Source organism: Chrysemys picta, chromosome 5 (assembly GCF_011386835.1).
Source record: "Chrysemys picta bellii isolate R12L10 chromosome 5, ASM1138683v2, whole genome shotgun sequence".
Taxonomy (NCBI): Eukaryota; Metazoa; Chordata; order Testudines; family Emydidae; genus Chrysemys; species Chrysemys picta.
Genome location: NC_088795.1, coordinates 140,624,121 through 140,636,992, shown reverse-complemented (window position 1 = coordinate 140,636,992; position 12,872 = coordinate 140,624,121). Strand labels below are relative to the sequence as shown.

The following is a 12,872-nucleotide window of genomic DNA, read 5'->3' as shown; positions in this document are numbered from 1 at the left end:
TAACTAGACAAGACATTACCGGTGACTTGGTACTAGAGACTATAGGCCTGGACTTATAATTGGTGGTTGGCTTAGTTCTGTACATGCCAAGCATGCAATCAAATGCCTCTATCTGGACTATTTAAAAAGAACTTCATTAAGAGAAGAAGTTGTTTTTGACAAGATGGTTGACTGGCTAACTTGTTTCATTTTAATTTTTGTCTAATTTTGCAGGTTCCTGCTGGTCGAATTAGTAAGAATTCTAAAACTGTCTCTAGTGGCAATGTAAAATCAAAAGAGGTAAGGAACCAAACATAGTTGAAACTTACAGTAGCAATTTTCTTTAAGAGAACAAAATGAGTTTAGCGTTATCTCTTGAGAGCTCTTGCTTAGTGGATTTTTCAGAATACTGTTCGTTAGAACTTTTTATTAGTTGTCTGTAAAATATGTTCATTTTGGGGAAAAGAGAGCCTGAGTTTCCTGTTTCAGGAATATAAAAAGCTTAACTTTTTTTGAAGGGGTAATTTTTAGGTCCTAAATCTTGCCTGCTTCAAAAAGGAGCCTGTCTGACTATTAGATCTCAAATTTGCCTATCTTAGATCTCTTCCTTACAAGTGCAGTGATGAGGCATGGGATAAGAATGACAGAGACAATCTTCCCAGGTCCTCTCTCAAATAACTGGTGTAATGGAAGGGATTAAAACCAACCATAATAACAGTGCCTCTCCCATAAACAAATAATTTGTGTGCTTTATGCTAGAGAGAAACGATACTTGCATTCCTGATATACCGTTGGTTGAAATAAGGGGTTGGTCAGGATTAGGTTTTTATAGTTTTTACATATAGCTGAGTTGAAGTCTAAATTTATGACTCTCCCTCTGTTTCATATTGTTTGGGGGGGTTTTGGCAGGAAGGGGGTAGGGGTGGGAGAGAAAAGTCAGTTTTTCAATATGTGCTTCCTTTGCTTACCGTAAAGCAGATGTTGACTGACACTATTTCCAGAGCGGTGCTAAAATCACTGAGATTGGTATAGATGCTGCAAATAGAAAAAGGCACAGTAAATATGGAAAGTCAGTTACTAATCAGGGATTGATGATGTGTAGCTTTATTTTTCACCATTCTGTAGCTACTTGACACACAGTATTTCTCCACTAGCAGGGGAAAAAAAGAAGACAAAAGCCTTGTTTTAGTTAGAGATGTGTAGCCAACCACTCTCTCCTTCCCCTCCAATCTTGGCTATATATTCCATCTGCCTTACATGATCATCTTCTTGTCCTCTTTTGCTTTCTGATCGGTAGAGAGACACTGTTTTTAGTGCTTACTGCCTGCAAAATTTGAGAAGACGACCTACGATAATTTCATTTTTGAGTTCCAAAGAAGTCATTTAAAAAAAAACGTGACTGTATTCTTTTTCCTTTCTTAAAATGGCATGTGACATTGCAGGTCTATCAGTTCTTTGTACTGGCAATTTGATTTTTGCCAGGACTACCAAAAAATAAGGAATAAGGGTACAGTCACTTTTTATATAGCTATGATATTCGATAGGAAAGAGTCAAATTGCTTTGGGCCTAAACTGTTACAGGAACAAGTTTTTAACTCTCCATTACTTTTTTTTCCATGAGTTTCTTGTGCATATGTTCCTGTTGATATGTAGCCATTCACATAATTAATGTTTTGTGCTACATATGCAAAATAAAATGTCTTTGATTTCAGTGGGATTTGTCCATTTTAGTGTATGATACATAGGTTAGCTATTGGACTTTAAAATTTCACTGTCAACTTCAAACTTGCAGATACTTTCACAACCACTAAATTCACTTGAAACATTGCAGTTTCATGTTCTGTCTTAAAATGTGGATGGCAGACATTATAGTATTGGTGCACTTTGCCTACTAAATTTATAGTTTTACATTTCGCAGGAAGAAGAGCTTTTCCCATTTAACTTGGATGAGTTTGTTACTGTGGATGAGGTTGTAGAAGAGACAGACTCTCCTCTTCAAACCAGACGAAATCCACCCCGGGGGAAAAGAAAAGACTCTGCTAAAAATAACGCTTCATCTGAGCCTGTTGCTAAGAGGAAGAAAGGTAAAAGCTCCATAGCACATGTTGCTGAGAGCGAATTATCCTTTGTCACTTTGGATGAGATTGGAGAAGAGGAGGAGATGACTGCACAACTGGTAGGAGACTCCAATTTAGAAGCAATAACAGACCCACAGGGTCTTGTTACTGTGGATGAAGTAAATGAAGAGGAGGAGCTGATTTCAGAAGCAGTAAAAGACCCACAATCACTTGTTACTTTAGATGAGATATCTGAACAGGAAGACTTTTCTTCACATGATGTACCTAAAGATGTCTCCAGTTCAGTTTATGAGGAGCAAGATCTTCTGAAAGCAGAACCCTTGGTAACTGTGGATGAAATAGGAGAAGTTGAAGAGCTCCCTCTAAATGAGCCTTCAGATTTGAATATTGAGGAGACCTTAAAACCTAAGGAAGAGGATGATAAAAGGGCCATTGAGGATCCTGGAGACTTTATCTCTTCTCAGCTGCCTGAAGATCCTAGTACTTTAGTGACGGTAGATGAAATACAGGAAGACAGTGATGATCAGCCTCTAGTAACTTTAGATGAAGTTACTGAAGATGACGAAGACTTTTTGGCAGATTTCAACCGTTTAAAAGAGGAACTAAACTTTGTTACTGTAGACGAAGTTGGGGAGGAGGATGAAGAGGAAGAAGAAAATACTTTTATAGGCACAAACCTGGAAGAGGAGGATATTGTTGCAATTGCAGGACCAGAGGAAATGGAAATTCTGGCAGATATAGGGCCAGAAGAGGAGGCTATTATTGCAAACTCAAAGTCAGAAGACAAGGAGACTCTTGAAGCTGACACAAAGGAGACCCTTGTAGCAGATACACAGGAGGCAGACAAGGAGGCACTTTCAGCAAATACAGAGGAGACTGAAAAAGCTGAAATTTGGAACAAGACAAGTGAAAAAGAGATCAAAGGAGAAACTGAGAGTCAGCAGCAGTCTGCAGGTAGGAACTGATAGTTTTATAGATGCATTCTAAACGATGTAATTAAACAATCAACATAAAGACATGTAAAACTACGCTAAGTAGCCAGTATCTGACAGGGCAGATAACTGGATATTGTATCAATGAAGAGAAGAAACAAACTACCTAAATAAAAGCCTAGACGTTAAATATTATCTTTAATTACAGAGCTAAGCCCGAGCAAAGTGCATGAGTCAAATGAAATGGGGAGACAAACTAAGAAAAAGCAGCAGCCTCCAGGTAGGAAGTAGAGCCAGAAATGGACAGAAGCATTTGTGATCTACAGCTGCAGACAAATTAAGGTCAAATATCTTAGAATAAGTATAAAAGGGTGAGAGTTTAGCGGGAGAGCTTTATAAAATTTGAATAAAGTTGCAAGGAAAATGAACGACTCTCTCCAATGCTAATGCCTAGTGTCGATCCAGTACTGCCGAGTTTCCCCTCACATCAGTGCTGATGCGTTTCAGTTCTGATATGCAGCATCTCCTGTTTTAGTTACTTTCCCCACTCCTGACCTGAAGTTAGGATATAAATATGGGTGTCCAGAAGTGAAGGATTTATGGATTAAACCGTTATCCTACTTAGTTCCTGTGCAATTGATTGTCCTCTGGACATATACGACTAATGGAGAAGGAGGAAAGATAAACAATGCAGATGGGGGGGGGGGGAAATTGCAGAGGCCACAAATTTCATAATTACAACAGGGAACTTTTAAAACTTTAGCTTATTTTAATCAGTAGGCATCACTTTAGTGCCAGTTTGGTCAATCCAAAAGGAATAATTGTATTTTTTCACATTCTGTAGATAATTGTAACAGTCCCATAAGTCTGTACGTGTCACAGGTCTATTAGCACGTTTTCTAAACTGTGTTTTTAGACTCTGATTTCTATATGAATCTAAATTAAACTTATCTCAGACTTTCATTTGTATGAAAACATACTGTGTAATATCAGCAAAATGTGGTGAAAAATTTCCTTTCATCATTCTCTGGGAGAACCACATTTACAAAGTTACTTGCACATATAAAAGGCTTTTTTAAAAATTGCCAAATGCTTAAATTTTTCATTTGAAATTTTAATGGTATTGATAAATCTGAAGAAATGCTTTTTGATACATGGTAAATGAGTTAATATAATTCTTTGTTCTGTATTTATGTAGTGAAAACCCCAGGCAAAAGAGGCAGACCTAGGAAAAGACCAGTTGTTCCACCACCTGAGACACCTGTTGAAACAGAGCAAGAAAAGTGTGACAAGAACACTGAGGAGGCAGCAGATAAAACAGAATTAGTGGAAGGCTCAACACCGGACTCCAAGAAGGAGAAAATAGGAAAGGGAAGCTTGACTACCCCAGAATCGCATGGTTTGAGTGAAGACAGTCAGACTGCAACTGTTAAAGCGCCAGATACAGAATCGGTATTACCTGATCTAAACGCAAGTCTGCTGCCTGATGCAGATATAAAGCAGGAAGGCTGCAGTGAGACACCTTCACAATCTTCTGAAAAAACTGTGAAAGGTAAGAGCTGATGTAGAGATTTGTCATCTTGTTTGTTCATAATTTTTCATTGGAGTCTCATCCATTTTCACCCTAAAGGGAAGTTGTAGCTGTTTTTGTAACAGAACAGAACATGTTGGAAACTGCTTTGTTTTTTTTTTAAATTTTGCCCTTTCAGGTTTTTTGGCTTGGCTTAGGTGTATACTACATTGCACAACATGCTAGAATTCCCATAGCTAGAATTCAGGAACATTGATGTGTACTGTTCTCAGCTTCTTCCCCTCTATAGGCCCCACACGCCCCCAGGATTCCAGGACAATTTGCCTGCCCCTAGTCTCTGGCCTAAAGGTCAAGTTGAACAGATTAACTGTAGAGACAGATTCTTAGGAGCACATGCTAGGATGGAAAGTTTCAAGCAATGAGGAGTTGGGGAAAGTCAGTACATATTAGTGCTTCCTCTAGTCTACCCAGCCTTTAGAAAGTCCTTGATTCTGTTCTCACTCATGACGGTGCTTCTGCAGATTCACAGTATGAGAGAGTGTGCCATGCCACATTACTTATGGAACCCATTTTAAAATGGTTAACTGTTGGGGAAGTTTGAGTGGTAGCCGTGTTAGAAACAAGATTACAAAAGCCTCCAATTGTTACTCAAATTCAAGCTGCAAAGTCATGCAGCTTTATGTTGGGGTGCATTAATGTTTGGGGGCTCAGATACCCACAAAGATTTTTTTCTGTTTTCTACACTAGTAAGCACAATGATGCTTCAATTCTAACTGAGGCCTTTGGGCAAAATCATAATATAAATGTTTACTGCTAATAATGACAATGCAATCAACCATTTTCTAGGTCAGGGGAACCTATCAATCTGCATGTCTCCAGAAGCAAATGTTTTGGTATTACCTTAGACCAGTGGTTCCCAAACTGGGGTTCGCAAAAATGTTACAGGGGGTTCTCAGAAAAAAATTCCCTAATGGCAGACAGAGCTGTCCCTAGGGACCCCGGGCAGCATGGGGCTGGCAGCCCGGAGCCCCTGGACTTCCGAGAGCTAAGCAGATCAAAGCAAGCCTATCTATCACACTGAGGAGATTTAAACTTCAAGACTCCTTATAAGAAATGGAAAGGGAGGTGGATTTTTTTTGCTGTTTTTAAAATTAAATAGGCAGCTAGTGTTGTTTTTAAAATATTATGAAGAACAAGTTTAAGCTTTGTTGTAACATGTGTTGTTTGCCTGGACTGATCAAGACCTGAATGCTTGTGTAGGAGGAACTCTTTGAGTTGGCTTCTTAAATACCTTCCTGCTGGTTCACAGTTGATACTCCTTGATGAAACATAGGAGCCTTGTCTTATAACAGGCTTATTCAAAGTGATACAAGCTACGAAATTTATTAGAGCATAAGCTTTCGTGGACTACAGCCCACTTCTTCGGATGCATATAGAATGGAACATATAATGAGGAGATATATATACACACATACAGAGAGCATAAACAGGTGGGAGTTGTCTTACCAACTCTGAGAGGCCAATTAATTAAGAGAAAAAAAAACTTTTGAAGTGATAATCAAGCTAGCTGAGTACAGACAGTGTGATAAGAAGTGTGAGAGTACTTACAAGGGGAGATAGTCAATGTATAGATTGATATAGATAGAGTCAACGTTTTCATAATGTAATCAAAATACTGGAATGATAAATAATAATAAATAGTGTGTAATAAGCATGTCATAAAAACAAATTGTGTATTTCCAAGATCATTGCTTTTATAATTTATACCCAGGAAATATTCATTTTCAGGAGCGGGTTCGTGAGACTTGACATTTTAGTGAAAGGGATTCACAGGTTGTTAAAGTTTGGGAGCCACTGCCTTAGACCAAGTTAACCAGGAAACTCTTTCCACAGACCCTTAATTTTTTTTAATGGAATCAGTGTTCTCCAGTCCAAACGAAACTAGTTGACATCTGTGCAGTATTTAAAATTCAGTATTGAACAGCATATCCGTCAATTACACCTGTATAACGTAAGTTTGTGTTTCAGTAAACTGAAATGCACTGAGAATGTTACAACAATCTGCATGTCCTCCTAACATTTTAATTTCTATGTGGCTACAGAAGTCAGTCTTAAGTACCTACATCGGGAACTGAAATTTGGTAATAGAGTGCACTTCAGTCTAGCGGACAGAGGTATAATCGGATCCAGTGGCTGGAAATCAAGCTAGACAAATTCAGACTAGAAATAAAGTGCAAATTTTTAACAGAGTAATTAACCATTAGAGCAACTTATCCAGGTATCTCACTGGAGATTTTTAAATCCAGTCGTTTTTTCCCTAAATGATGCAATCTAGTTCAGTCACAGATAGATATTGGACTTAAAGCAGGAATTAATTCAGGGAAGTTCTATGGCATGTGTTATAAGGGAGGTCAGACTTGATCACAGTGGTCCCTTCTGGCCTTGGAATCTCTGAATTCTGAGCTGATGTCTCTACAAGGGAGAAACTGAGAGCAGTTGTAGTGCTTCTTTTGTCTGTAATGAGCTTCATGCTGGAAACAAGGCACTTGCAATGACATAGTAAATACAAATGTTGAATTTCAAGTTCATCTGGTGATACGATCCCTATGTCTGTTTAAAAAAAACCTCTAGCTTGGCAAGCCAAACCGTTTAAGAAGCAGTAACGGTCATAGACCTGGTGTTTGCTTCCCATACTAATGAAAAATATTTAAGCTATGTACCGAATACCTTTTAAATTAGTGTAAGTCCTTGCTACAAACTCTATTTTATGGCTTTAACAGATGAATTTGGATCAGGAGATACAGAACCAGAGTCTAAACGAAGAAAAGTGGATTCCTCAGCAGATAAATCCAAGACACCAAGCACTCCAAAAGGTAAAATCTAAAATCTTGGTTTAAAGTTCTAAATCCCAATTAAACTTGATTTTAGTAACTAATATCTTAATTATAGGAACTGTGAGCACTGCTTATGCATGTTTATAAATAAAATATATGCATACATACACTGAATAATCCAATGTTTCTGATGGATGAAATACCTTTTTACACCTGTGAGAGAAAATTATTTCAGATTGTATAAGGTTTATTTCTAGTGCTGTGAATGATTTGCTAAGATGTTCTGTTCTGTAAGGGTATGTCTACACTGCAGTTAGACACCCATGGCTGACACGTGCCAGCTGACTTGGGCTAAGGGGCTGTTTAATTGTAGTGTAGACGTTTGGGCTTGGGCTAGAGCCTGAGCTCGGGGACACCGGAGGGGCTACCCTGGAATTGAACAGCTGTGGGATTTTAATTGCAGTGTAGACATCTCCTAAGATTTAAGGCTTTTTGAGTGTTGGGAGTTGAGATGTCCATGTGAACTGATCTTTGTGGTGCCATAATTTTTAATTTTGTTTGCAGTGTTATTGTAGCCATGTTGGTTTACTGGATTTGGGAAGCATGTACATGCACAGGGTAAAGGAATTTATTAGGAAATTTGTATTCTGACATGATGCTTGTATAAAATTGTCCTTGATCTAGAGCATGCTTGCATAATTCACTTAATGAAATATATTATGTTTAGGGAGAACAGTACAAATAAAATGATGCAAAGACTAACAAGGCACTTAATAATTACAAATTATACCTTACATCTTATGTTCCTAAAGTTGATGCTTCAGGGGGTCAGGAAAGGTTATCCCCTCAAAACCACAATGTATTCTGGGTTTTCTTTGGTCTCTTTCCTCTGATTCATCAGACATGGGACACTGGATGGATAGGACGCTGGTCTGAGGTGGCACCGAGCATTCTGTCTTCCACATGCTTAGCTGATTGAGTCATACTATATGTGCTCAGGGTCTACATATGTGGGGTCAGGAAGGAATTTTTCCCCTGGGTCAGGTTGGCAGTGACCATGCAGATTTTCACCTTCCTTTGCAGCATGGAGTGAAGGTCACTTGCTAGGACTATCTGGATATATCTTGCATAATGGCTCCCCATTTCAGGGGCCTTGGGAACTAGTGCACCTCGGTCCCTCCTATTCTGTTCCTGTGGCACATAATGGTTTAGTCTTCTGTGGGCTGTAATACCCAAATAACTAATTTTGGTTGTTGGGGTTAGTGTGGCGGGTGAAGAGTTGGTGATCCCTTCCGGCCTTACCAAAAGACCACCACCACACACACGCGCGCGCGTGCGTATTTTGGCTAAATTTACCTGGTAGATTTTAATTGAGAGTTGTAGATGAATTGTTAAACTTTTCTCTCCCCCCCCCCCCCCTTTTTTTTTTTTTTTTTTTTTAAGGTTTAGATTTTCTTGTTCCAAAGGCTGGCTACTTCTGTCAGATCTGCTCTCTCTTCTATGCAGGTGAAATGTCTATGAAAAATCATTGCAAGACACTGCGTCATCAGCAGAATATGGAGGTAACAATTTTTGCTTCTTTCCCTTTAAACCGAAGTAATAAAGTACCTGAGATTTTTTTTAAATCTATTTTGTTCTGTCGACAGCTAATTATCTCAGTAGTGGTTTTGCTAAACCGATAGGGTCTAGATGAAAAGAATGGTTTGTAAACCAATTGCAGATAGATGCAAATTATATTGTTTTTTTCAATACCTCATAGCTATGTTCTGTAGATCAAATAAAAATTATAACTTCAAGAGTGTACTACATTTTAAATTAAAGAAATGAAATTATTAACCCCTTAATGACCTTGATCATTGAGTTAAATGCTGGGCAATCCTATCTGTGATATCTTCCCCTTCCTAGCCTTGCCAAAAGTTAGTCATCAAGGCTCCAGACTGTGATTAAAATGGCTGCACATGTAACTTAAGATACTAATTTGACCATCAGAAAATTTAATTTAGGAGTCATTTACACCGTCTCCCCAGTGATGCAGGTGTGTGCTTTGAGAGAGTAAGAGGAGCATTGATAAGTGCATTTGACCAGCAGATCTGAAGATAAGTCTCTAGGCAAAATTAACTGGCAAACTCTGGTGGAGATTGGGTCTAGTCAATATCAGGAGTTGGCCAGATTCTGGATGTTCAATACATGTAAATGTGCATTGTATTTAGAACATGATGCATATCCTGCCAGGGAGAATAAAGTGTTAACTTCGGTGTCTTGTCATTGGCTACAAAGTAAGACGTTTTAAAATCTTTTTCCCCACAGAAATTCATGGCCAAGCAAAAGGATGGGGAAGATGAGGAGGAAGATGAGGGGGAAGAACTTAGTTCGAGGTGATCTCAGGAGGAGAGAAGAATTCTTTAAAACAATTTAATTTAGGGTCCAGTAAATTTTGTGTCTTTTGTTATGATTTAATTTGTAATTTTGTTTCAGAAGCAAATTCTGATGTTGTATAAATTTGAGTTCAAGGTAGACAAAGACAGAGAAGAAAATGTATGGTGGTTTTGATTTCTATATCAAATCATCTGGCTTGGGAGAGAGCTCTTAAGTGTTGAAATAAATGTTCTTACTGTATAGTTAACACCATGTGATTGTGTTTGGTGTAATTTCATGTTTGGCAATTTTACTACATCACTGTAGAGGATTTATGGAACCTCTTCCAGAGATCCACATTTAGTGTTTCTTTGCAGATCTTAGCTATTGAAATTTCAGTCTTCACATGTTTCATGTAGAGCTGGGTGAATTGTCTTCCGAGAACAGTAAATTGATTGAAAAATATATTATTCGAGGCATCAATTATTTACCAGTTCGGGTCAAACTTGAATAGTTTCAGTTGAAAAAACTGCAAACAGAAATTGTGGAAATGTCAAAATGGTTCATTTTGAGTTGACATTTCTGAAACAAAATATCTGTTTCACCCAAACATTTTTTCAGTGTTTTTGTTTGAGGAAGAAAAAACAGAGAAATTCAGTTTTGATTAGAAATTATCTGATTATTTTTTTCTTCAGATTTTTCAGTTTGGCCATGGAATGGAAAAATCTGTTTGCTAACTGTAGTTTCATGTGTTCTAAAGACCTGATCCCCCACCTTTTGAAATCAGTGCAGTTTTGTTCTTACGTCAGTGGGAGCAGGATCTGGGCCTAGATTTGCTCTGTATAATGTTTATCACTAAGCTTAATGCTGAGTTATTCTGAGCAAATAAGTGTTGCTGTCTTCTTCGGTGAGATAATGGAAGGCCTTTGGGTAAAGAAAGCAGAACGGTCAGCGATCTATCTGGAAGTTTTTGGATGTCTTATACGTACCTCAGGCATTCTTGCTACCTTCCCCTCCTTCCCCTCCCATCCATTTTCCACAACATATCTGAATCTAAGAGCAATCGACTCTGCTTTGAGTGTTTACCTTTCACCTAGATCGCTGTCTGAAATTTTCCTATCAGACCCACTTTAACAACCTTAAATGTTGGATGGATAGCGTTGTGCATAACCCTTGTCCTGCAGATGTAATGAATGAGAGCTCCCACCAGTCAAAGCAAAGATTCGCCGGACGTTAAGTCACATCATATCATCGGTACAGATATTTTTAGTGTAATTGAGTCTGCTCAAGAAAGATCCAAGACTGGGTTGTTAGCATGATAGAACTCTCGTAGTAGCAAAGTCCAGTCCATCGGGCATTTGCAAGTGCATATTCCTTTGGGAAAGTGGGGGAGTAGTTCCATGCATTCCTGTGAAACTCAGGCCACATCTCCCTCAAAAGCGTGGATCCAGGGAGACAACACATCTGATTTTTCACTCTGTAAATTACTGCATTCTACTGAAGGATACAGGCTGTGTTAAAAGAGGGAGGGAGGGCCAAATTCTGCCCTAATTCTGTGTGATGAAATCAATGGGTGGGGAGGAGGCATGTGTGTAACAGAGGGCAGAATTTGGCCCAGAGTTTTAAAAAATGAAGAGCTTGTTTTCAAGAGTTCAGAAAAGTGATGTTAAAATGGATATGACAAATGGTATATTATAGAAGATTTGGGTGTTGGAAAGCATTTATAAAACTTCTGAATGGCAAATGTTTTTCCAACAGAGTTAGATCCTGTTGTCAGTTACACAACATGCTCCAGGGTAAACCGTGACAAATTTTGAACCCAGTTTTCAAAAACTGTTTATTCCAGTTACAAGAATAAAGTATACCATACGGTTTTCAATTTAAAATTGTTCGTTATGCAGCTGTAACTTTTAAGCAGGTTTTTTTTAAAAAAAAAGTCTTGTAGACTTCTAAAAAAGGACACACACTTCCGGCACCCATCACTCCTTAACTGCAGGAGCAGGGATCACTGTACAGGGAGCTGTTCCCCCATCCGCCCAGCCCCCGTGCATCCAGATCCCCTCGTACCCAGATTCTGCCGCCGTACCCATAACCCCCGCTGACGAGCCCCACTCCCCCAGCACTTGGACTACCCCAACGAGTCACCTGGATCCCACCCTACCAAGCCCCAACCAACTGCACATGGATCCCCACGTCACTGAGCCCCCCACATCCAGATCTCCCTTCTGAGCTCCCCCCCCCGAGCCCCAGCCACCTTCACCTGGACCCCCCTGCAGAGTCCCATTACCATTGCACCCAGAACCCTCCACAAGCCCCTGTGCATCCAGATCCTGCACCTGGATCCCCCACTGAGCTGGCCACTCCCAGATTGCCCCACCCAGAACCTCTCAACCCACACCTGGATCCCCCCACACTAAGCCCCTCCAAACTTGGATACCGCCTTGCTGAGCCTGCCTGCCCTCACCTGGTGCACCTGGCACAGAGGGGCAGGGCCCCGGGGTGTTTCTGGGACAGGCCCCGTCCTTGCACTGTGGTGGGGTTGGGCGCAGCCTCACCGCTGAGTCCGTGTCCTGGCGGGGGAGCTGCACGGTGATTGCCCACATCTGTGCAGCCAGTGGTCTGTGCTCCCCAATGCCATGCTGGAGCCTCACGTTTATTTGACAAAATTTGCACAATTTTAAATTGTGTGCAGGATTTTTAATTTTTTGGCGCAGAATGCCCTCAGGAGCAGTCCTGAGCCAAGAGGAGGATATTGGCTTATAAATTTGAGTGGAAAAGACATCCTGGCACAATACACTAGATGCATCCAAAGGGATGATCCACTTGTATAAATTCATCCAGACCGTTCAAGCCTCCAAGAGTTAAAAGATCTTCCATTTAAATCCTTCTGTATCGTCCCTATATGCAAGTGTAAAATAAAATACTCTTCTAAAATCACTTACTTACATGACCCCTTTACCAGAGTAGCCTGCACCTCACAATCTTTAACATATTCTCCTGCCACCACCTGAGGCAGTGGCATTACCCCCATATTTCAGAAGCTTAGAGAGACTGATTTGCCCAAGGTCACATGGAAAGCCTTTGGTGGATCAAGGAATTGAACCTGGATCTCCCAAGTTCCGAACCAGTGAGATATTCTTCCTCTCGTATATATGCTTAATCT

General features: G+C 39.8%; 1 protein-coding gene across 48 annotated transcripts in view; it reads left to right on the top strand.

Moving 5' to 3' along the window:
• Positions 1-10,172, top strand: part of ZNF638 (zinc finger protein 638) — a 70,705-nt gene extending 60,533 nt beyond the window's left edge. For 18 of the 48 annotated variants that reach the window (XM_065597341.1, XM_065597348.1, XM_065597321.1 and 15 more), the window contains 7 exons: positions 214-279; positions 1,898-3,011; positions 3,198-3,269; positions 4,188-4,541; positions 7,301-7,393; positions 8,798-8,916; positions 9,662-10,172. In XM_065597341.1, the coding sequence (XP_065453413.1) occupies positions 214-279; positions 1,898-3,011; positions 3,198-3,269; positions 4,188-4,541; positions 7,301-7,393; positions 8,798-8,916; positions 9,662-9,733 (1,890 nt within the window). In that variant the 3' untranslated portion in view covers positions 9,734-10,172. The remainder of the gene's footprint in view (positions 1-213; positions 280-1,897; positions 3,012-3,197; positions 3,270-4,187; positions 4,542-7,300; positions 7,394-8,797; positions 8,917-9,661) is intronic. The other 30 variants (XM_065597343.1, XM_065597350.1, XM_065597349.1 and 27 more) reach the window with 5 other exon arrangements.
• The last annotated feature ends 2,700 nt before the right edge of the window (positions 10,173-12,872 follow it).